The sequence below is a fragment of the Gymnoscopelus microlampas genome (genome assembly GCF_963454915.1).
Source record: "Gymnoscopelus microlampas genome assembly, chromosome: 10".
Classification (NCBI taxonomy): Eukaryota; Metazoa; Chordata; class Actinopteri; order Myctophiformes; family Myctophidae; genus Gymnoscopelus; species Gymnoscopelus microlampas.
The window spans coordinates 52,854,229-52,881,038 of NC_139947.1; the positions used below are offsets into that span (position 1 = coordinate 52,854,229).

General features: G+C 39.8%; 1 protein-coding gene across 2 annotated transcripts; it reads left to right on the forward strand.

Annotated features, from left to right (window-relative positions):
• The first annotated feature begins 3,082 nt into the window (after positions 1-3,082).
• Positions 3,083-26,810, forward strand: LOC311053209 (complement C1q-like protein 2). 2 transcript variants are annotated; one of them, XM_084068666.1, is made up of 6 exons: positions 3,083-3,132; positions 5,559-5,642; positions 21,695-21,794; positions 22,047-22,084; positions 23,968-24,093; positions 26,037-26,810. In XM_084068666.1, exons 1-6 carry the CDS (start codon positions 3,099-3,101, stop codon positions 26,330-26,332), a joined length of 678 nt encoding a protein of 225 aa, XP_083924792.1. In that variant the 5' UTR covers positions 3,083-3,098; the 3' UTR covers positions 26,333-26,810. The 2 variants fall into 2 exon arrangements, with proteins under 2 accessions (XP_083924792.1, XP_083924791.1); XM_084068665.1 differs by having other exon boundaries at positions 21,695-21,778; positions 22,010-22,084.

The following is a 26,810-nucleotide window of genomic DNA, read 5'->3' on the forward strand; positions in this document are numbered from 1 at the left end:
GGGTGAAACACAAAGCCAGAGTAGACGTTAAAATGACCCCAGAAGTGTTTAAACACTTGCATTACTGAGCTTTCTTGCCTACTTATACATACTGGCTGGGTCAAAATGACCGTTCAGTGTGAAAATGAACGAACATATAATGTATAAGATCTATGAAATTAACATTGATATGAGTGAGTCAGCTGTGAAAGTGTCTGAAGGGGCGGGGCTTAGGGGAGAGGGGCGGGCCTTAACAAAAGGTCTATTGTTGATGAACGTTACCACAAGATTAGAGATGCTGGGGTTCAAGTGGATATTTTCAATCTGTCCTAATGGAAACTGACATTCTCTCAAGTTGTACGTCACAAGGACAACATAAAGTAACAATGTCATTCATGTCTTATGATATGAATATGAAATATGTATAAGTAAATGTTGAATCAAGCAACATACAAAATGTCTGGGGTGAAACAGAAAAGCCAGAGTAGACTTTAAAATGACCCAGAAGTGTTTTAACACTTGCTTGACTGAGTTTTTTTTGCCTACTTACACAAAATGGCTGGGTCAAAATGACCCTTCAGTGTGAAAAATATTTAAAGCCTAAAATCTCTCATAATCTGGGCTAAAACTTAAACAAAATAGTTTAATATTTGATGTATTACCTTGTGTTTTCCTTGCTTACTGTAAGTTGCTCTGACTGAAGAGCATCTGCTAAAAGCCTAAATTGTAAATTGTATTTATGTATTTAAAATGCTATAAAAAAAAATAAGTATATGACCTCTAGGATAAATTCAGATTCAACAGAAATCTCTACCTCATCAATATGTGATTCATAGAATTCAAAAGTTTTAAAATTCATACTTTTATGTCAAATTACATTAACTGTAAACTACTGATGTTTTAATCAACCTGTATGAGTATTAATGAGTGATTTAATGTTAATATTGTGATGATTTCAGCCAACCTTGCTAAGCTGTCCAGCGTGGAAATGAAGGTGAACAGACACAATGCAGGTATTATAACTTAACATTTAGGAAACATTGTATGTACTATAATACAAGGTTTCTCAAAGTGGGAGCTGTGATAATATTTGGAAATTATCAAAATCACTTCAGTTTAACCACTTTAACCATAACCCTCTATACTTGATTTGCTTGATGCGCTCTTTTTCCATCTACACCAAATCTCTTCAACAAAAATAGCAGATCTACAAGTTCCTAACACATCAAAAATCACGCGATGTGAGCTTATAGATCGTCTATGTTTGGTGAATGTTACCACGAGATTAGAGATGCTGGGGTTTAAGTGGATATTTTCAATCTGTCCTAATGGAAACTGACATTCTCTCAAGTTGTGACATACTGTATCTTAGGAGGAAATAATTACATTTGTACGTCCCGTAATGTGACATAAATTTAAGGTGTAATAAAGTAACAATGTCATTCATGTCTTATAACATGAATATGAAATATGTAAATGTTGAATCAAGCAACATAAAAACTGTTTGGAGTGAAACACAAAAGCCAGAGTAGACTTTAAAATGACCCAGAAGTGTTTTAACACTTGCTTGATTGAGCTTTCTTGCCTACTAACACCTACTGTTTGGGTCAAAATTGCCCTTCAGTGTGAACAAGAATTAATGCCTAAAATCTCTCTTCATCTGGGCTCAAACTTAAACAAAATAATTGTATTATGTTTTTTAAATGTCAGAACAAAATTAAAAAATCTCTCTTCATAGGCAGATTTTATTAAAATAAGTGCATGATCTCCAGACTAAGTTCAGGTTCAACAGAAATCTCTCCCTCACCCATATTTGATTCATAGAATTAAAATGTATTTTTGATGTCAAATAAGATTAACTGTAAACACTGCTGATGTTTTAATCAAACTGCTTGAGTGTTAATGAGTGATTTAATGTTAATATTGTGATGATTTCAGCCAACCTTGCTAAGCTGTCCAGTGTAGAAATGAAGTTGAATCTAACTGTGAGTCGAGTGGAGGAAGTGAACAGACACAATGAAGGTATTGTACTTTCATTCAACTCTGACAATACATACTGATTATTGTGGCTGGTGATTCTGATTGTCTCTAGGCAACCCCAGTATTGTTCTTACACACAATATCACAAACATAACATCCAGACTTGTGATTTGCACCGTTAACCGATACGCACCAACCATGGAACAAACATACAGATGAAGTGGTAACTGGTCTAAAAGGCTTAGAAGGCAGCCTGCTGTCATACAGATGAAGTGGTAACTGGTCTAAACTGGTTAGAAGGCAGCCTGCTGTCATACAGATGAAGTGTTAACTGGTCTAAACTGGTTAGAAGGCAGCCTGCTGTCATACAGATGAAGTGGTAACTGGTCTAAACTGGTTAGAAGGCCTGCTGTCATACAGATGAAGTGGTAACATCCGTGGCCATGGGGTAAACACTTTATATTTGAAATCTGAACATTTCTGTAGATGTACGGGCTGTAAATGGAAAAAGTCCAACAAACAGGTTTAAGTTTTGTCATAATATGTCATGTTTCAGGCCTAGTTATTGACCAACAGCTGGATTTATTGTGTACTTTGTTAAACGAGAGACAAGGCAGATACAGTCATTTTGGCGAGTCCAGTTTCCATTCCTTATTGTAGCAGCAAAACCCCATGCCTCGGAGCGTCTTTATTATGACATAATAGGTACACACACACACACACACACACACACACACACACACACACACACACACACACACTTATAACTATTAATGTTAAGTTACTACTTAAGCTCTATTTTTTTTAAGGATTTTTTTTAAAGTATGGGGAACTAAATCAAAATTGTAGAACTGTATTTGAAGGCCTTGAAATGTAGTTAAACCCAAAACTTTACTGCACTACTCCCACAGCTTTTGTGGCACAAACTAGGGCTTTCACCAACTAGTCGACTAGCTTAACCACTAGTCGACCTTGTTGGTATTGGTCGAATAGTTGCCACACACACACACACACACACACACACACACACACAATCAATTCAACATTGATGTTTTTTAAATGAAACTGCATGAGTATTAATGAGTGATTTAATGAATGTTAATATTGTGATTATTTCAGCTCAGCTGTCCAGCGTAGAAATGAGGGTGGAGCAACTGAACAGACACAATGCAGGTATTATAACTTCAAATTTAGCAATTATTTCATGCTCTATACAATGTGTGTGTGTGTGTGTGTGTGTGTGTGTGTGTGTGTGTGTGTGTGTGTGTGTGTGTGTGTGTGTGTGTGTGTGTGTGTGTGTGTGTGTGTGTGTGTGCGCGCGCGCGTGTAACACACACACACACACATTTGAAATATTAATTTATATCCACATAATAAGAAGTACAGGGTGTACAAAGGACATAAACACTGTCAGATGAAGGGAAAACAGTCAGTTACAAAGTGCATGTAAAGCAGAGCAATGTATACAAAACAAAAGATGGCATACTTGTCGAACACAGTGGAGAGGCCGGCCATTTGCAGGCCCCTCACAACCAACTTGTGCACGTGTCCTGGACTACCAAAGATAAAAAACAAAAGTTTACATACAGTATGTAGCCTAGCTGCAGAGATGGTGTGCTCTAGCTGATGATATTTTAGCACTTTGGTTAGGAAGGCTTCCTCTAAGCTGTAATCAAAAGTACAGCCGACCTCGATAATTAACACCTCCCTATGGTTTTCATTAACAACAATGACATCAGGGGTGTTAGCTGAAATGTTAGAGAACACAGAAGCATCATTACACAGGTTAAACAATCATGCTCGGCTTCACAGTAGAATGCTTATACAGCATGATGGAGGACCTGAAAATAGAAGTGATATCTTTAGATATCAAATCCATTATTCTGTCATGCCTACTTATGTAGAGTCCCCTGTATATATGGCATCCATTTAAGATGTGGGACATGGTTTCAGCTATTTGTTCATGAACATGATGTATACAGTGAGGAGCATGGTTGCCTGGAAACCAGATGGAGAGGTTAAGTTTAGAATGTAAAACCTGCAACCTCGCTTTCAGAGTAAAGACAACAATGCATTCGTCTAAAGCAACATTTTTGAGCACAGAATGCGAGACAGAATGGTCCGCAGCGGGGAGACATGCAGTCTTCCCTTGCAACCTCAGTTCAGTCCAATGCTGCCGCTGCCTTTGCTGTTGTACCAATAGACGGGTTTCCGAGCGACGTCATCACAGAGCAGAATGCGCAATCTGCGCATGCCTGGGGGAAAGGCGCGTTCGAAAATACAGCCCTGAGCGGCAGTGAGCGCACTGGCCAATACAAACTAATAGGCGAGTGTGCTCCGGTGCGTAATTTCCAAACGCACCCATAGGCTTACCCCCTCCTCTGCGCGGTCATATCCTCTCAATGTTTACAAACATGAAACCCGTCTATAGACCCTATTCACACGGCGGCCATATTGCCATATAAGTCAATGAAATGCCACTCCAGTTGCCACAGCAACGCAATGTTAAATTCCAAAATGGCCGCCATGTGAATATGGACTATAAGAGGCGACCTCGGGCATTAGTCAGTGGGAGTTGGTGTTCTGTTCCACACACAGTCATAGATGCTCTGACAGAGATACTGGGGTCAGATATAAAGTCCTCCGAGACAGCCATCGCCTCAGAGTTAGACCCTACCCACTTCAAGGTAACATCAGCCCAACAGCACAGATCGTTTAAGTCCGGCCAGTCTGACCACACACCAGAGCCGGGAGAGCGACTGTCTAGCTTCCACTAGGTTTCCTCCTGAAGCCTAGGAAGCTACGATCCGAGCCACATGTCAGGGCCGACCTTACGTCGTTTTAGGTCCAGGAATAGAGATGAACGTGCAAGCTCTCTCACATACTGGTCATCATTGTTCAGCATACAGTATTTAACAAGTGGGAGAGCTTCGTAGCAATATATGTCCATTCAAAATTGGGAACACCCAAACCACCCTCACGTTTACTGTGAAATATAATGTCACGTGTTGTGTGTGTGTGTTAAGACCAGTCCATTGTCTCACTAAGTGCACAGTTTTGTCATTCAAATCACATAGTGATTTTCGTGGAACATGTACATTGGAGAAAAGATGTTGTACCTTGGCCTATGCTATTATTTTTGACTGCCTCCAGTTTCATGATTAGAGGCAGAGGTGATGTGTGGATTAAGTCAAGTCTGCTGGAGTACTCAGCAATGATTACCTCGACCTGATCGCCCCACTCGCGCACACACACACACACACACACACACACACACACACACACACACACACACACACACTCAAATGAACGTCTTAGTCTAGGCTAAGAATAGACGTTGAAAAAACATTCACTGTTAGACCATAACCCGGTTTTAGACGGAGGTCTAATAGCCGATTATGGATCACTGGGACGCACACGCATGAGCGCTCATGTGCGTCTGAAAGAGCTCCGGTTGAACCCCACGGGCACGCCCATGCACATTCTTAAAAATTAATATTTTTATGTCAAATCAGACTAACTGTAATTACTACTGGTGTTTTAATCAAACTGCATGAGTATTAATGAGTGATTTAATGTTAATATTGTGATTATTTCAGCCAACCTTGCTCAGCTGTCCAGCATTGAAACGAGGGTCAATGTAAGTGAAGGTCAAGTGGAGCAACTGAACAGACACAATGCAGGTATTATAACTTCACATTTAGTTAACATCGTATGTACTATAATGCAGGGTTTCTCAAAGTGGGTGCTGTGACACCCTAAGGTGCCGTGACACGTGACAAATCCAGGGGTGCCGCAGAATACTTCAGTATCAATTCAGTTTAACCACTTTAACCGTAACCCTCTATACCTGATTTGCTTGGTGCGCTCTTTATCCATCTACACCAGGGGTGGCAAACTCATTTTGGGGTGAGGGCCGGATTGGTCAAATGGTGACTTGATGGGGGCCGGAACCAGTTGCAGGCGCACATGCGCGCTCTCACGCACTCAGACACTGCTACTAACTTTTTTTAAATAAATGTATTAAGAAGAATAGCTACTTTAATTATTGACATTAAAAACAAACAATGCAATTTGTAATAAGGGTAATAATAATAATAATAATAATAATAATAATAATAATAATAATAATAATAATAAACCATTTTAAGTATAATAATTCAATTTGAAGTGGGTGGTTAAATAATTAGATTCATAGAACAACAGTGGTGTAAAGTAACTAATTACATTTACTCAAGTACTGTACCCTAAGTACTTTACTAGAGTATTTCCAATTTCCAGTACTTTTACTTCTATTCCACTACATCTCAGTCACTGCTATGACATATAACAGTATATCACTTTAAAAATGTTTTATGAAGATTAGCTTCTTTAATTATTTACATTGAAATCAAACAATTCATTTGTAATACTACTTAATAATACTCCTGTTATTGTTATTATTATTATTATTATTATTATTATTATTACTCTCCGCCAGGAGAGTATTGTTATCACTGCGTTTTCACTTTCTAAACATGACACACCGATTGGTCAAGCCTCACGTGACACGTGAAATACTGTGATCTGATTGGCTAGTGACGCCACCGGGCCTATATATACATGGCATCACTCTGACAGTGTCTCCGCCACTGTCAGAGTGAGGTAAGACGGGAACCATGAAATGGCTGCATGGCTCATACATAATTGGCAGATAGGACAGATAGGACATTTATATAGACAGGAGGGATATGACATAGGACACTTATACAGACAGGAGGGATAGGACACTCACACAGACAGAACGGAAGAGGACACTTACCCAGACAGGTTGGATAGGACACTTACATATACAAGAGGGATAGCGACCTATAAATACATGTGTCACTGTGATAAGCCAGATTCCAATACCGAAAATCCGGTTCCAGACCTTCGAACCGGAAGTAGTCAAGTAGTCGCGGTCCAATTGTTCCTATCTGTCTTATTGGACAGATAGGACAGATAGGACACTTATATAGACAGGAGGGATATGACACTTACATAGACAGGACGGATAGGACAGGAGGGATAGGACACTTACACAGAATGAACGGAAGAGGACACTTACCCAGACAGGATGGATAGGACACTTACATATACAAGAGGGATAGCGACCTTCGCGACCTTCGAACCAACACAAGTCTTCTGGCGGAGAGTTGTGCTCCGAGGAGCACTTTTTCTAGTTATTATTATTATTAGTTGTTCACTTTTGTAGCAAATCACGTACTTCCTGCCTTGAGCAGTGAGCTACGGTTACTAAGCCCAATGAAAAGGGGGTCGAGAGAGGTTGGTGTTTTAAGCTAATCACTCAAACTAGTTGTCTTTTAGATATTTATTCACTAAATCACATATAATACATAAATCGAATACATAAGTTACATGGTCAGTTACAGACAGACCGGTTAGGTTATTAAACCTGAAAGAGATCAAAACACATAGCACAACAATATTAAATGACATGAATCTTCACCCCATTATGAATACATCAGAAATATCATCGTTACAGTGTTAAATCTCACTTACTTTAGCCCATTTCTCTCTCGCCATGTTGTTAGCAAACTGTACTAGGTCCCATTCCCTCGCACAGCTCAATCGAATCTAAAGGCTTTCTCCCAAGACAAGCTATTTTATCAACTTCTCACATAAGGTCCGCCTTTAGGGCGATCTTAAGCAACCTGAAGTTCTGGTTTCCCACAAGGCATTGCTCTTGGTACTGTACTGTTTCTTGCCACACAAAGCCTTTGTCCCTTATCTGCAACCTTCCCCCGCTTGATATGCAAGGAGCCCTTTGAAGCTGCTAGCTCACCAGGGGGTCTACTATGGCCTGCTAAGGTTCCACTAGACCAACTTACCAATTTCTCCAACAGGTCATTTGAAACAAAGTACATTACTATCTCATTAATAATAATCCACAATTATCTTTCATAATCATAGATTATTCCACACCTGCCACCTGTGTGTCTGATCTAGGATCCAGGACACTCACAGAACACATTTCTCGGTGAGCTTTTCGGCTCTTTAGATAACGGCTCGGTAAAACAATTGTTTAGTATGGCTCTCTGTAAACTGCTCTGATCCCATACTCATACAGATTACATTTTCAACACACATTTCACACATTGTCTCTAAGTGGCTCCAAACCCATATTTTGAAACAATTAACAGTTCAACTTAATGTTCTCAATTTGTTTGGGTTAGGTTAGGTTAGGTTATTTGATCTCAAATTGACTTTACTTCATAGCAAATCATGACCAATTTAATTTAGCAACAATTCTTTCCCACTAGTTTATCCCTGAGATTTTTTCCTAAATCCCAAGACATATTACTTTGAATTGTAGTTTTTATCTACATTCAAACACGAACCCTCCAAGACCCATTTGGGTAAAGGGCTAAAAAGGATTATTAGAATAGTTGATCTACAATTTCACCTTAAGAAACTTTAACTTATTTAAACATCAAGCACACATACAAAAATGCTTTTTATACAATCAACAAATAATAATTCAAAAGGTCTGGTTACTCAGATCATGAGTCAACCATCAGTAAAGAATACATTTTGTTGGGCGGAAGAACCTTCCAATCATTGTTGCATTTTGAACTTAGTGGCATAGTTTTGGCATGCAAGTTATTTCTTCTGTGGTAATATTGCAAACACTAGAAATGATAACATTCATTTACAAAATATATCCCGAAATTCCTAAGTAAACAGACGCTCAAATAAGACATTTCGATTTTTTAGACACCCCGCTGGCATCTTTTCGCTTCTCGTCCGCACTGCGTACCACTGTCCCAGCTAATAACTGGATAGACCTGTGAGTCAAGCCGCACAGGCTTGAACCAGTCCAGTCACTACTGTCGGGTCGCTTTCACATGGACTCTGCCTCTTGGCAGCGCTGCTCCTCGCCGAGGGTAGCAGCGAGGAATGTCAGTTCGTTCGCCAATGTCACGTTGCTGGCACCACCAACCGCCAGTGGGACTGCTTTTCCAGCAGCACCCAGCTGCTGGCTTTTCTCGGCCGCTGCCAAGAAAGAGCGTGGGGCTTTGCTCCCCTCCGCAGAGGGTGAAGAAGGCTGATCTTTTATCTTCACCTTCTTTTTTCGAATTATTCCAGCCCCACCAGGACGAAGCATTCTCTTTGCCTGGATCCTGGCGGTAAGAACTGAAATGACCTGACGTAGCACCCCGCCCCTCTCTTTCCGAGCGGGCGCTCGCATGTCAGGCCACACCCACTCAGACTTCCTTCTGAGTGGTTTTGGGGGTGCTGGGTCGGCGCCCAGCCCCCGATTTCGGACAGACTCTGGTCTGCCTTTGGCTTGTCGCCTGCTCCCAGGCCTGCCACCTTTGTGACACGCGGGCTTGGCTTGTCGCCTGCTCCCAGGCCTGCCACCTTTGTGACACGCGGGCTTGGGGTAAACGCCGCCCTTCTCGAACGCCACCAGTCTGCTTTTAGCTGCTCGCCTGCCACCTTTGTTATCCGCGGGCTTTGAAGGACCTCCCGGCTGGCTGGTCATGGCTCTCCGCCCTGGCGTAGTGGTCTTCTTCCCCTCCATCTTGAGTGGGCTGGTGTCGACGTCCGTCGTAGCGGCGCCCTCTGGACGGTCCTCCATGGCAGCTGTTGTGGCTGACACCTCCGACGGTGCCTCTCCTGGTGCAGCTCCTCCAGTAGCGACATCCAGTGGCTGGCACCCCTCTGCATTGAATGGTTCGGTGGCGACGTCCTCTGACGCCCTCGCCTGCGCGGCTCCATCGACCATCTCCTTTGCAGCTCCTCTCGCGACCTCCAGTGGCAGCTCCACCGCAGCTTGGTCTGCGGGAGCAACAACACCGTCTGATGGCACCTCCTTCTCAGCAGTCGACGGCTCCTCTGCGCCAGCTGTCACGACCTCCTCTGCTATGAGTGGGTCGGTGACGACGTCCTCTGATGCTCTCGCCGGCGCCTCTCCTGCGGCCTCTGGTGGATGGTGCCCCTCTGCGTTGAGTGGGTCCTCCTCCGTGGCCGTCACGATTGACGCCTCTGCCTCGACCGCAGGAGCAGCACCGCCTGGTTCGACCTCTGATGGCACTCCCTCCTCGGCCGCCGACTCCTCTGCGACGTTGACTCCTGGCACGGCCCCCTCTGGAACCTTCTCAGCGTCGTCTCCTGGTGCAGTAGTGATGCCATCTGGGACTCTGAGAACTTCTGGCCCAGTTGATCCAGCTGTAGGTGTGACATTCCGACCCCCCTTTGCAGCGGTAGGACTGGTGACATCCTCACCTCCTCCAGTTGCTCTGTCCTTTACGACCGGCTCATCTGTAGGACTGGTGATTCCAACCCCCTCTCCAGGTACAACAGGCTTAGCTGCTATCTCTGTGGGGGAGGTAATTTGCTCTTCCCTCACAGCAGGGGATTCACACAATTCGGGCTGTGTGAAGCGGGACCCATATTCTTCCTGGATCGCATGTTCCGCCTCAACCCAGACCTGCTTACAGGCCTCTGTTATGTTGCGTATCTCAGATTTGTCGGCAGGACGGGCTTTTCGCACAGAATCTAAAGTCATTTCGAATACTTTAAAACATTCGTCTCTGAACCAATGTAACGCTGGACTTATCTCTTCTGTCGGTAGATCACGAAAGATATTGGCCATATACTGAGCTTTTTCCATCAAGACTGCCTGAGCTGCCTTACACTTTGGGAGCTCTTCTGAGCCATATTCGGCCCGCTTACTCAGTTTGGCTTCTGACCATTTGGTCAACTGGGCTTCCTTGATTCTCTGCAAAGTCTCGTCATACTCAAGGCAACAGACATCCTGTATCCTGCAGATCACAGATGAATCGATGCCAACAACTTCCAGTATGGCGATAGAATATGTAACAACCTCCAGGAATCTATCTAAATCAGCTTTTAGCTCCCATGCCACCCTTTCGCTTGGTAGACAACAAATAGCAAACTCTGCATCTCTCCTAAAACCTGCTTGAGCTGCTTCACACCTCTCTAGTAACTCAGCTAACACTTCCATTCCCCTTTTTTACCTGGCCTTCTTGGCATCTACAGGACTTTAGGTAGGCCTTTTTTGTTAGTCTTAAGTCAATAGGCTGTGAAAGCAATCGTCAGTTCTTTTAGCAAGTAGTAGTGTTGTTCAGCCTTTAGCTAATAACAACAATAATTAATTAACACTGTGTTTAACCTGTAATAGCACCCACCCTGTAGCATTCTATGCAAGAAGCCTGTTAATGGTCTATTCACATTTAGTTATTTTGTTAATTAATACTGGCAGGATTTATTTAGCTCTACCAAAGTAAATAATAGCATTTAACCCACAATGATGACTTAATCCACTGCTATCGTAACCATCTAGTTGCTCACAGTTTTAGTCTATCATAAAGTCTGGTTGAACATGGTATTACACTAGTGGTAGAAAACCTCCCCCACCCCTTATCAGTAAACAATGGCCTTTTAACTCCCAATTACAAGATCACCTCATATTCACTGTCTTTTAGTCTAATTTTTAGCCATATTGCAGTGTCTGGTCTCTCATAAAGCCTAGTTAAACCATGAATACTATTTAAAGTTTGTCTAATCAGCTTAAAGCAAGCATCTATGATTAGATTATTTAACCAAACCTAACTACTCCTCCTCTCAAGGCGTGTTAGAATTTGGCGGTTAGCACTGTCTTGTAAGTGAACAAAGACGATGCTAATTTTACCCCCCCCACCACCCAGGTCAGGGGCAGCAATCACCTCTCAGTCAACAGTGGCAGTTAGCTAGCAGCTAGCACTTTATGCTAGACAATAGAGCTACTTAGCTTGCTGTAAACTAGTGACGCTAAAAGGTAGCTCTCAGGACAGATAGCTTACTGCTGAACCCACCCCTGGTTTAACGCTAAACACCTTTAACGGTAGCCTATATCTACAAACCCTGTGGTTAGCTTGCTGCTAAACCTCCTAGCTCCTTATCTTAGCTCAGACAATAGAATAGTTAGCACGCAGCGTTTCACTCTAAAGTCTTTGTTCTCCACGGTCTTCACAAACTGTGGGGCTTTGTTTCATAGCAACCTGATAGTGAGTCTCTTCCCGGTAGGTTCCTTGTAGGCCTGTACGGTATTTACTGCCTTGGTCCTAGCGTCGTGTTGTAGGCCGCAAGCTGCTCCGTGTATCCTCTTCGCCTCCGTGGACAGATGACTTCCTTCAGTTGCTGTGTTAGTTGAGGCCCTTTGTCCCCTTTCTTCACACACTACTAGCACTGGTTCATTAGGCCAGCGTTAGTTCTGTGAGCCTATTTTTAAACCTGTCTCATAACCAGGCCAAATAAGTATTATTTTGTTACGACTAACTACTCATCTTACAGAGACGGTGTATAGGTATACGATCCGCTTCAAGGGCCTAAAACTTTAACTAGCTATTACATAGGCTACCACGGCTTTATCTGTGTCATATCTTTACAACAACACAGCATCACTCAATTATATCATCCGCTTCCAGGGCCTAATACTTCATCCAGCTATTATATAGGCTACCACGGGTCATAACTTTTCAAGTGATTCATTCAACACTAGTTGTCCCTTTTAGACACACTAGTGGTTTAATTTTAATTACTGTGAACATTTAAACTCTGTTAAACGACTATGTAATCAATCCTTGCAACTAGTTGGCACACTAGCGATCAATTACTGTGAACATTTAAACTCTGTTAAATGACTGTGTAATCAATCCTTAAAACTAGGTGGCACACTAGCGATTAATTACTGTGAACATTTAAACTCTGTTAAATGGCTGTGTAATCAATACTCACAACTAGTTGTCCCTCTCAGACAAACTAGTACTGTGTTATACCCTCTGTATAACACGGTTAATTTGCTTAAAACTCAGTTGAAAGTCCCCTCCGGGGACTGCTAGAGTTTAATAACTGTTCACTTTTGTAGCAAATCACGTACTTCCTGCCTTGAGCAGTGAGCTACGGTTACTAAGCCCAATGAAAAGGGGGTCGAGAGAGGTTGGTGTTTTAAGCTAATCACTCAAACTAGTTGTCTTTTAGATATTTATTCACTAAATCACACATAATACATAAATCGAATACATAAGTTACATGGTCAGTTACAGACAGACCGGTTAGGTTATTAAACCTGAAAGAGATCAAAACACATAGCACAACAATATTAAATGACATGAATCTTCACCCCATTATGAATACATCAGAATTATCATCGTTACAGTGTTAAATCTCACTTACTTTAGCCCATTTCTCTCTCGCCATGTTGTTAGCAAACTGTACTAGGTCCCATTCCCTCGCACAGCTCAATCGAATCTAAAGGCTTTCTCCCAAGACAAGCTATTTTATCAACTTCTCACATAAGGTCCGCCTTTAGGGCGATCTTAAGCAACCTGAAGTTCTGGTTTCCCACAAGGCATTGCTCTTGGTACTGTACTGTTTCTTGCCACACAAAGCCTTTGTCCCTTATCTACAACCTTCCCCCGCTTGATATGCAAGGAGCCCTTTGAAGCTGCTAGCTCACCAGGGGGTCTACTATGGCCTGCTAAGGTTCCACTAGACCAACTTACCAATTTCTCCAACAGGTCATTTGAAACAAAGTACATTACTATCTCATTAATAATAATCCACAATTATCTTTCATAATCATAGATTATTCCACATTAGTAGTAGTCGTAGTAATAGTAGTAGTATTATTATTAGTAGTAGTAATACTAATACATAATAATAATAATAATAATAATAATAATAATAATAATAATAATAATAATAATAATAAAAAACATTTTAAGTAGAATAATTCAATTTGAAGTTAAACAATACCTGGTAATGTGTGTGGGTGGTTAAATAATTAGATTCATAGAACAACAGTGGTGTAAAGTAACTAATTACATGTACTCAAGTACTGTAATTCATTTGAAAGTAGAACAATTCAATTAAATTCAATTCATTACCTGGTAATGTGTGAGGTAATGTGTGTGGTTATGGTAATGATTATCATGTGCACAGCCAATTACATTTACATCTTTAGTTTCTGTTAGCTAATGTGTGCCCCTTGTTCTCAGGTTTCAGCTATAGATCACTGTACACAACATTATTGTTATGCAGGCATACCTTCAGCAATGAAACTCAGACAATTAACTCAGTTTAGTCTTTTTTATTGAAGAGACGTGTACAATAATAATAAAAAATCAGAAAATATCAATGAATCAAAAATAATGACAATGCTTTTTTTTTGCGATTTTAGAATAGAAAAAAATAATCCAACAGTAAAAGCTCAGGTCAAAACAACATTCTTTTTTTGTTTCGTCATTTTAGGGGCAAGGCCACTTGGCCTTTGGTGTTGTAATTTTGTCTATTTGCACGATTTTAAATTGTTTTAAATAATAATAAAAAAGGAACATACAAGATTTCCAACGATAATATATAGCCAATATATGGTTCTGTATCAGTATATGAGTCAGTTTTTGCGGATTGCATTCTAATTGGCTACTATGCCTGCATATGAATTTCATGGGCCTGTTGGTCACCCTGGCTTGGCGGAGATATGCCCTGTTGCGCACTCTCCGCACAGCAGCAGCAGGTGAAAGCAATTCACTTAAACTGGGCTGTGTTGCGCACCAAAAAACGGACTAAAACTGTCTCACACACACACACACACACACACACACACACACACACACACACACACACACACACACACACACACAAGCGTTCACAGCTGGTGTTAATTATTTTGCCCTGCGCAGGCTCTTAACTGTCGCTGGTTATCCTACTAATGTGACTTGTATATACTTCTCCAAACAACGGTGTTTTACCGGATTTGTGATGCTGTTGAACAAGCGCTCTCTCCAGTACAGGTAGAGTTGAATGATGGTCCTCTATATGTTAATGACCTTGGCTGTGGCTTCACGACTTGTCCATTGTTCTCACATAACAAGTTTGTCCAGTATTCAACCCCCAGGCAGCCTCAGTAAGGAACTGGCGGGTGCTGGCGTTTTTTTCTGCCTTTTTTTTTTCTCTCTCGTTTTTTTTCCCATTAGAGGTAGTATTAAATGCCGTTTTTTAAAATCACCTCGCGGGCCAGATTTGACGACGTCGTGGGCCGGAATTGGCCAGCGAAACACCAGTTAAATCTCTTCCCCAAAAATAGCAGATCTAAAACTCATAACACGTCAAGAAAGTGACGCGTTGTGAGCTTGTAGATCTGCTATTTTCGGTGAACGTTACCACAAGAGTAGAGATGCTGGGGTTCAAGTGGATATTTTATACTGTAAATATGACATAAATTTAAGGTGCCATAGAGTAACAATGTCATTCATGTCTTATGACATGAATATGAAATATGTAAATGTTGAATCAAGCAACAAATGTCTGGGGTGAAACACAAAAGCCAAAGTAGACTTTAAAATGACCCAGAAGTGTTTTAACACTTGCTTGACTGAGCTTTTTTTGCCCCTTCTTACACAAAATGGCTGGGTCAAAATTACCCTTCAGTGTGAAAAAGAATGAACGCCTAAAATCTCTCATAATCTGGGCTCAAATTTAAACAAAATAGTTTAATATTTGATGTATTACCTTGTGTTTTCCTTGCTTACTGTTAGTTGCTCTGAATTAAGAGCATCTGCTAAAAGCCTAAATTGTAAATTGTATTTATGTATTTAAAATGCTATAAAAAAAAATAAGTATATGACCTCTAGGATAAATTCAGATTCAACAGAAATCTCTACCTCATCAATATTTGATTCATATCATTCAAAAGTTTTAAAATTCATACTTTTATGTCAAATTAGATTAACTGTAAACACTACTGGAGTTTTAATCAACCTGCATGAGTATTTAATGAGTGATTTAATGTTAATATTGTGATGATTTCAGCCAACCTTGCTCAGCTGTCCAGCGTGGAAATGAAGGTGAACAGACACAATGCAGGTATTATAACTTCACATTTAGCAAACATTGTATGTACTATAATGCAGGGTTTCTCAAAGTGGGTGCTGTGACACCCCAGGGTGTCACAAGTCCAGGGGTGCAGCAGAATACTTTGATAATATTTGGAAATGATCAAAATAACTTAAGTTTAACCACTTTAACCATAACCCTCTACACTTGATTTGCTTGATGCGCTCTTTTTCCATCTACACCAAATCTCTTCAACAAAAATAGCAGATCTACAAGTTCCTAACATGTCAAAAATCACGCGATGTGAGCTTAGAGATCGTCTATGTTTGGTGAATGTTACCACGAGATTAGAGATGCTGGGATGTGTGGCTGTTGATTCTGATTGTCTCAAGGCAACCCCAGTATTGTTCTTGCACACAATGTCACAAACATAACATCCAGACTTGTGAGGTGCACCGTTAACCAATACGGACCAAACATGGAACAAACATTGTTCAGGGGTCTGCCATGAAAATAGTCACACACAAAAAAAACATTGAAAACAATATGGGAACTAAATCACCAATAGAACTGGATTTGAAGGCCTGACAATGTAATCATATAGAAACACAAAACGTTACTGCACTACTCCCACAGTTTTTGTGGCACACATATGCATTCTTGTGTGTGTGTGTGTGTGTGTGTGTGTGTGTGTGTGTGTGTGTGTGTGTGTGTGTGTGTGTGTGTGTGTGTGTGTGTGTGTGTGAGAAAGTGCATGGCCCACTCATGCATTAAAAGGACATTGGCCGCGTTTCCCAAACGAATTTGAGCTCCTGCGTAGCCTAGAAGCTGCGTAGGTGCCTCCACGCATCTGCGCAGTAGCAACCCCGCTGCGCACTATCTTCGTTAGTAGCAGCTGTGTGTGCCCAACGTCTCATCTAAATTGGCTTCAGTAGACACCATCTTCGTAGGTTCCGTTTCGTCTGTGCTAAAACTACATTCGTGAGACAGCATGTGCGTGAAGAGATCCTGGACGTAGCCTACGTAAAGCCTACGTCAACTACGTAGTGCTATCCTACTATAGTTTAAACACCCTTTGCATACATATATCTATATATACAGGATTTTGCAAAAATACTAAGATAAAGTCGCACCTTTATCTAACTTACCTTTATATGAATTGGACACTTACATTTTTATAGGTACATTCTGTAATGTATTAAAATGCATTTTTTTAAGGTGACATTTCAATGATCTTAAATAAACACTGCGGCCATTGTTCGCCGTTCCAAAAAATTCAGAGGATAGAGGGGGCGTCCCCCTGCATGATTGACAGCTTAACGCGTAACGGGCGACGCCTCCCCCAAAAAACAGACATATATACAACAAACACACTGCGACATGCCGTGTTGATAGCTTGCAGATCTGTTATTTTGGGTAGGGCGAGCGGCTGCAGTGCTTCGTCCTCTATGCATGAACCCGAAGTTTACAAATCGTACTCTCACGGATAATCCGATCATCTAATAAAAATATTAAGCACATGCCAAGTTAACTAAAGGTATATAAATGATGCTGAGCTAAATATGTTTCCTTAATTTCGAAGTTTTATAGTTAAACGTTATGATGAAAGTGCAGTTCCTCTCACAAAGTGACAGCTGTTGCGCTCGGCGAGCGCAACAGCTCGCCATGTTTATGAATGGTTAAAACATCTTTTGAAAATAGCAGATCTACAAGCTCACAACGTGTCACAAGCTTGTAGATGCGCTGTTGCGCTCGCCGAGCGCAACAGCTGTCACTTTGTGAGAGGAACTGCACTTTCATCATAACGTTTAACTATAAAACTTCGAAATCAAGGAAACATATTTAGCTCAGCATCATTTATATACCTTTAGTTAACTTGGCATGTGCTTAATATTTTTATTAGATGATCGGATCATCCGTGAGAGTACGATTTGTAAACTTCGGGTTCATGCATAGAGGACGAAGCACTGCAGCCGCTCGCCCTTTTACGCACCGGCCCGGCCCGGCCGTAATATATATATATATATATATATATATATATATATATATATATATATATATATATATATATATATATATATATATATATATACATATATATATACACATACACACGTGTGTGTGTGTGTGTGTGTGTGTGTGTGTGTGTCGGTCTTTTCATAGATTTCATTGAACGATGGGTGTTACACGCGGCCCAGGGCGCTCGTTACAAAATGCTTCGTAGGACAGTACTCCCCTCCTACTGTGGGCGGGGAGTATGCTGCGCGCATTCTGTCTCACGAATGTACTTTTACCACAATCGCAGCCAGTTTAGATGGCACGCAGGGGCACAACCACCTGCTACTAATGAGGGTAGAGCGTAGGTTTGGCCGAGTCCCAGCTGTGTAGGAGACGCTTGCGCAAGCTGCGTACGGCCACGCATGACCTGAAATCTACGTGCCTGCTATGGTACTGCGAAGCATGTGACGTCACACGTTAGACCCGTCGTCGGACCTGCGACGATGCTCTACGCACGAGCTCTTTGGGAAACCCGGCCAATATCAGTCACCAGAAGCAGGGACGTGTTTTCAATTATTTTAACATGGTTAAAATGGAGTTTTAAATTCAATAGGTTCATATAGGATAATATATAATCTGGGCTCAAATTTAAGCAAAATAGATTAACGTTTGATGTATTACCTCGTGTTTTCCTTGCACTGAAAGTCGCTCTGCATTTACAGCGTCTGCTAAATGCCTACATTGTAAATTGTAAATATGTATTTAAAATGCTATGACGAAATACAAACTTTGTTTAGAGACAGATTTGATTAAAATAGGTATATGACCTCTAGGCTAAATTCAGGTTCAACAGAAATCTCTCCCTCACCCATATTTGATTCATGGAATTCAAAAGCAAATGTTTTAAAATTAGTATGTTTTATGTCAAATCATATGAACTATAAACACTACTGTGTCTTAATATAAATGCATTAGTATTATATTTAATGTTAAAACATATTTTTATGATTCCAGCCAACCATGCTCGGCTGTCCAGAGTAGAAACGAGGATGGAGGAACTGAACGAAAACAATACAGGTATTATAACTTCACATTTAGCAAACATTTTATGTTCTATAATGAATATGTGGTTATGTGTGTGTGTAAAAAAAAGTGCTGCAGCACACTATGCACGTGTGCGTAACACCCACCCACACACCCACACCCACACACACACACACACACACACACACACACACACACACACACACACACACACACAGATCATGTTAACTACTACTGCTAACTACTTAAGCTCTGTTTTTTAAGGAAATAATTCAAAGAAGTATGGGGAACTAAATCAAAAGTGTAGAACTGTATCTGAATCGGCCTTAAAATGTAGTTAACCCAAAACTTATATATACTGGCTGGGTCAAAATGACCCTTCAGTGCGCAAAAGAATAAATGTCTAAAATATCTCATAATCTGGGCTCAAACTTAAACAAAATAGTTTAACATTTGATGTATTAACTCGTGTTTTCCTTGCTTACTGTAAGTTGCTCTGACTGAAGAGCATCTGCTAAAAGCCTAAATTGTAAATTGTATTTATGTATTTAACATGCTATAAAAAAAAAAAAAAACTTTGTTTACAGACAGATTTTATTAAAATAAGTATATGACCTCTAGGATAAATTCAGGTTCAACAGAAATCTCTACCTCATCAATATTTGATTCATAGAATTCAAAAGTTTTAAAATTCATACTGTTATGTCAAATTACATTAACTGTAATTACTACTGGTGTTTTAATCAACCTGTATAAGTATTAATGAGTGATTTAATGTTAATATTGTGATGATTTCAGCCAACCTTGCTCAGCTGTCCAGCGTGGAAATGAAGGTGAACAGACACAATGCAGGTATTATAACTTCACATTTAGCAAACATTGTATGTACTATAATACAAGGTTTCTCAAAGTAGGTGCTTTGACACTCTAGGGTGCTGTAACACAAGGCCAGGGGTACCGCAGAATACTTTGATAATATTTGGAAATGATCAAAATCACTTCAGTTTAACCACTTTAACCATACCCCTCTATACTTGAGATGCTTGGTGCGCTCTTCATCCATCTACACCAACAATAACAGATCTACAAGCTCAAAACACGTCACAAAGTGACTTGATGTGAGCATGTAGATCTGCTATTGTTGGTGAACGTCAGCACAAGAGTAGAGATGCTGGGGTTCAAGTGGATATTTTCAGTCTGTCCTAATGTAAACTGACATTCTCTCAAGTTGTCCTTGTGACATACTGTATCTTAGGAGGAAAGAATTAAAAGTCCCGTAATGTGACATGAATGTCTTATGACATGAATATGAAATATGTAAATGTTGAATCAAGCAACATAAAAAATGTCTGGGGTGAAACACAAAAGCCAAAGTAGACTTTAAAATGACCCAGAAGTGTTTTAACACTTGCTTGACTGAGTTTTTTTTGCCTACTTACACAAAATGGCTGGGTCAAAATGACCCTTCAGTGTGAAAAATATTTAAAGCCTAAAATCTCTCAAATCTGGGCTCAAACTTAAACAAATAGTTTAATATTTGATGTATTACCTTGTGTTTTCCTTGCTTACTGTAAGTTGCTCTGACTGAAGAGTATCTGCTAAAAGCCTACATTGTAAATTGTATTTATGTATTTAAAATGCTATAAAAAAATAAGTATATGACCTCTAGGATAAATTCAGATTCAACAGAAATCTCTACCTCACCAATATTTGATTCATAGAATTCAAAAGTTTTAAAATTCATACTTTTATGTCAAATTAGATTAACTGTAAACACTGCTGGTGTTTTAATCAACCTGCATGAGTATTAATGAGTGATTTAATGTTAATATTGTGATGATTTCAGCCAACCTTGCTAAGCTGTCCAGCGTGGAAATGAAGGTGAACAGACACAATGCAGGTATTATAACTTCACATTTAGCAAACATTGTATGTACTATAATGCAGGGTTTCTCAAAGTGGGTGCTGTGACACCCTAGGGTGTCACAAGGCCAGGGGTACCGCAGAATACTTTGATAATATTTGGAAATGATCAAACTCACTTCAGTTTAACCACTTTATCCATAACCCTCTATACTTGATTTGCTTGATGCGCTCTTTTTCCCTCTACACCAAATCTCTTCAACAAAAATAGCAGATCTACAAGTTCCTAACATGTCAAAAGTCACGCGATGTGAGCTTATAGATCGGCGATCTATTGGTGAATGTTACCACGAGATTAGAGATGCTGAGGTTTAAGTGAATATTTTCAATCTGTCCTAATGGAAACTGACATTCTCTGAAGGTGTCCTTGTGACATACTGTATCTTAGGAGGAAATAATTACATTTTTACGTCTCATAATGTGACATAAATTTAAGTTACCATAAAGTAACAATGCCATTCATGTCTTATGACATGAATATGAAATATGTAAATGTTGAATCAAGCAACATAAAAACTGTCTGGAGTGAAACACAAAAGCCAGAGTAGACTTTGACCCAGAAGTGTTTTAACACTTACTTGATTGAGCTTTCTTGCCTACTGACACCTACTGTTTGGGTCAAAATTACCCTTCAGTGTCAACACGAATGTATGCCTAAAATCTCTCGTCATCTGGGCTCAAACCAGCAGATTTTATTAAAATATGTTCATGGTCTCCAGGCTAAATTCAGGCTCAACAGAAATCTCTCCCTCAGCCATATTTGATTCATAGTAATATCAAATATTTTTTATGATAAATCAGATTAACTGTAAACAGTGCTGGTGTTTTAATCAAACTGCATGCATATTAATAAGTGATTTAATGTAATGTATTGTGATGATTTCAGCCAACCTTGCTCAGCTGTCCAGCGTAGACATGAGGTTGAATCTAACTGAGAGTCGAGTGGAGGAAGTGAACAGACACAATGAAGGTATTGTACTTTCATTGTTAGAAAACTCATGTTGAAAACTCTGACAATACATACTGATTAGTGTGGCTGTTGATTCTGATTGTCTCTAGGCAACCCCAGTATTGTTCTTACACACAATGTCACAAACATAACATAAGTCAAATTATCAACTACTCAAACTACTGAAATTCAAAGTTATTAAATCAAACTGCATGAGTATTAATGAGTGATTTAATGTTGTAATTATTTCAGCTCAGCTGACCATCGTTGAGATGAGGCTGAATGTAAGTGACCATCGAGTGGAGAACGTGAGCAGACTCATAACAGGTATTATAACTATTAGCACTTTTAGCAAACATGTCATGTTATCCCTAGTTAAAAGTTCCAAAGAGCAATGATGTGTCAAAGTTAGAAGGCAGCCTGCTGTCATACAGATGAAGTGTTAACTGGTCTAAACTGGTTAGAAGGCAGCCTGCTGTCATACAGATGAAGTGTTAACTGGTCTAAACTGGTTAGAAGGCAGCCTGCTGTCATAAAGATGAAGTGTTAACTGGTCTAAACTGGTTAGAGGGCAGCCTGCTGTCATAAAGATGAAGTGTTAACTGGTCTAAACTGGTTAGAAGGCAGCCTGCTGTCATAAAGATGAAGTGTTAACTGGTCTAAACTGGTTAGAAGGCAGCCTGCTGTCATACAGATGAAGTATTAACTGGTCTAAACTGGTTAGAAGGCAGCCTGCTGTCATACAGATGAAGTGTTAACTGGTCTAAACTGGTTAGAAGGCAGCCTGCTGTCATACAGATGAAGTGTTAACTGGTCTAAACTGGTTAGAAGGCAGCCTGCTGTCATACAGATGAAGTGTTAACTGGTTTAAACTGGTTAGAAGGCAGCCTGCTGTCATACAGATGAAGTGGTAACTGGTCTAAACTGGTTAGAAGGCAGCCTGCTGTCATACAGATGAAGTGGTAACTGGTTCTTGAATGCGCTCGACCTTAAGCCGCGCTTTCACGACCCTTCCGGTCGGGTGCGGTGTTTATTTTATTATTATTATTGTTATCCATGCGTTATCAGCTCTTACATCTGTTATTTTATAAGTATAATGACTTTCCAATCCAAAACTAAAGTGAAGCGTGGAGTGTAACTCTGCATTAGTTTCCATACACTACGACTAGACCAGTGGTTCTCAATCTTTTTCATGTCAAGGACCCTCAAAATGATATGTATTTGGCAAAATATATTTTGTCCCAGGGACCTCCAGAAGCAAAGTTTTGAGTTACAAATGTTTGCTTAAAAAATGTGTGTGTGTGTATATATATATATATATATATATATATATATATATATATATATATATATATATATATATATATATATATATATATATATATATATATATATATATGTATAAATAAATCTAAATTTTTCAAAAATAGCAGATTTACAAGCTCATAGCGCGGCACTCTGTGCTGGGGACTCCCCGGACCCCACTTTGAAGACCAATGGACTAGACAATACCACTAGATAGCAAATATTCTATGTTGTTGATATTACTTTGTCTTGTTTTTTATTATTATTAATAGTATAACATGTGGCTGAATTTGACCGAAAACTAGTAATTTATTCATTATGCCTTTTAGTTTAGTATTATTTCATGAAAACAGAGAATCATACAGTAGCTACACATTTAAATATTCGTTGTGCAGTTTGACTCACCAGTTTTAGAGTCAATAAATGTGTTCTACAATTCTTGGAGCTGAGAAAACAGCCTTCTCTAGAAATGTAGTGGAGTCAAAAGTACAATATTTGTCTTTGCATTGTTGTGGAGTGAAAGTTATAAACACTCTTAGGAATCCTAAAATCTGAATTACTTGAGTAAAAGTGGAAATAGCAATAAAACCAAAATATCAGATCTACAAGCTGCTATTAGCTGCTATAAGCTGCTATAGTTGATCTACAAGACACAAAAATTATGAGAATATTAATCCGATACGTCAGTATCGGATTAGACTGAAAGAACGAGGCCAATCGATGGTCTTGAAGGGCGGATCCAAACCCAGCCGCCCGGATTCGTGCGTCGCTTCCTATTGCTTCACCAATCTATGAGTAAGAGTATAAGATATGCTTTCATAGTAATATAAATAATATGATCATTAACAGTATAATATATGCTTTTATAATCATATAATAATGTGATAATGCTCCTGTGTTGACAGACCAACCAAAGGTGGCCTTCTCTGCTTATTATCTGGGTTCTGGATCTATTGGATATAGTTCTGAAACAACTCTGGTTTATCAGAGAGTTCACTCTAACATCGGCAACGCCTACAGTACATCTACAGGTAGGTGATGATTAAGTTAATTATGTTAATTAACTTGACATTAAAAGTAGGGTTAGTGATATTTTTGGTGAAAACAAAGTGTTTTGTCAAAAGGTTAAAGCTCTATATTGTGATAGTAATCATTATAGAGTTAAGCAATATTACACGAGAGGGTGTGCTTTACCGTCATTATTGGCACGCCAGTGATGCGGTCAGGAACGAGGCGCAGCCGAGTTCCGCCAACATCACTGAAGTGCCAATAATGTAGGTAAAGCACACCCTCGAGTGTAATATTGCGATTATACAACAGTTACCAACAAAACACATCCAAATGAAGGTATCGCACGGCGAAAATAGCCGATCTACAAGCTCACAATGCGTCGCGTTGTGAACTTGTAGATCGGCTATTTTCGCCATGTGATACCTTCGTACGAATCAAAATTAACAACATAGTCCATTTTGCGTAGCTGTTTGTTCTCCGGTGGCGGCGGTGGGTCAGGATACTCTCTGTTTGTTTTCGTACCGTGGGACAGCGTGACGTCACAGCACAGCTGTGCCATATATGGTCTAAGCAGGCGCGGACTGCAGTGCGGAGTGATTTATTAATGTGATTCGGCCCGTGCTATGATGCTGGTTTGAAGCACGGCTAGAAAGCTATTTCAACCAATCAGATTGCTTGGTCGGAACTACCTGTTGTATAATGTTTGTTCAGTAACAGTGTTAAATAGCTCTATATTGTGATAGTAATCATTGCTATAGTGTTTGTTCAGTAACAGTGTTAAATAGCTCTATATTGTGATAGTAATCATTGTTTGTTCAGTAACAGGGGTCTCCTCATCTCTCCAGCTCTTTAATAAACTGAAAATACATTTTCAAGTTTGATGATTATTACTCAATATAGAGCTACTTAACGCTTATGTTAACAAAACATATCACTTACCCTTTAAGTGATTACATTAATTATGTTAATGAGCTTTAATTCACTTTCAAACATGTTTGGGGTCATTTTAACGTCTACTTGGGCTTTTGTGAAAACCACAGATAGTTTTAAGTTGCTTGATTAAAAAAAATCTGGGAAAATTAAAGAATAAAATAATAATGAAAAACTAAAATAAAACCAAGGACTGGTGTTTTCAATGAGTCAAACAGGTTTAAAATGGAGTTTGAAGTTACAATGGGTTTGTACTGGAAGGGGGCGTGTCTGGTAAATTACGTTAAAATGAGCCCAAACATGTTTGAAAGTGAAATATCCAGTTAATTATGTTAATGAGCTTTACACAATCAATTATCTCTCACCAACTAATGATACAACTTACATCTCTGTGAAAACATCAGTAACAGCATGTGAAGGGTTAACTCTGCTGTGTCATTACAGGCTAAAATGTTCAAACACTTCAAAAATATCACATTTACAAGATGTACAACATTTGTGGCTCGTTGTGAGCTTGTAGATCAGATTTTTAAGAACACTTTTTCCTTAAAAAAGAAATGGAGCTTAAAGGAATAGTTCACCCAAAAAATGATTCCTAAGACAATAATTTGATGAGCGGTTTGGTGTATCCGGTAGGAGACTCAAAGAGACTCCTTTGTGTCTCCTACCGGATACATCAGACATCTTTCCGCCGGTCATCAAATGATTGTCTCAGGAATGAGACAAAAACAAACACATCTCCATGAATTGGGAGATGGACCAGGTAGACGTTAAAATGACTCCAAACATGTTTGAAAGTGAATTATCCCTTTAATCCCTTCATGTAAAGCTCATTAACATGAGCAATTGATAGAAAATAAGTATGTTTATTTAGGTGAACTACTCCTTTAAGTAGTTAACAGTGTTTAACAGTGACAACATGATCCGTGTGTGTGTGTGTGTGTGTGTGTGTGTGTGTGTGTGTGTGTGTGTGTGTGTGTGTGTGTGTGTGTGTGTGTGTGTGTGTGTGTGCGTGTGCACGTGTGCGTTCCAGGTCAGTTCTCCGCACCTGTGAAAGGAGTTTATCAGTTCAGATTCACTGCAGCCGGCTATGAGTCATCAAAGTATGTGTATGTCTACATGTATAAAAATAATCAGCTGCTCATTGCTAACCCTGGATACAAAACTCAAGGAAAAGGGTATGAATACGTGTCTAATGGAATGATCATAGAGCTGGAGCAGGGAGACAGAGTGTACATGAAGATGCCTGGTAATAGAAGGTACCACAGGCTCTATGATAACACACATAATCAGAACACATTCAGTGGTTTTCTGCTCTATTCTCTGTAACTCTGCTACTGACACTGCTGGAAACTCACTGAGTACATTTACTCAAATACTCTACTTGAGTACAATTTAGAGATACTTTTACTTGACTTCATTATGTCCCCTTCTCAATACTTCATGTCAGTGTTTCTCAAAGTGGGGTCCGGGGGTCCTTCGGGGGGTCCCCAGCTAAACGTGTTAATATAGGAAGACAAAGTAAATACATAAAGCATTTAAACCAGTATGTTATGATGATCTACAAGCTCACACTGGTGTGTTGTGAGCCTGTAGATCTGCTGTTTAAAAATACATACATTGGAAAGTCTTGAAACATGAGGAATAATTTAGAAAATACCAAATACTGAGGATAAACACATATTGATTTGGGGTCCATTACATCTCAGAGGCAATACTTTTTTACTCCATTACAATTATTTGATTACTTTAAGGTGTAGATTTAGATTACTAAAACAAAACCTATATTTTAAGCACAATGTTATAA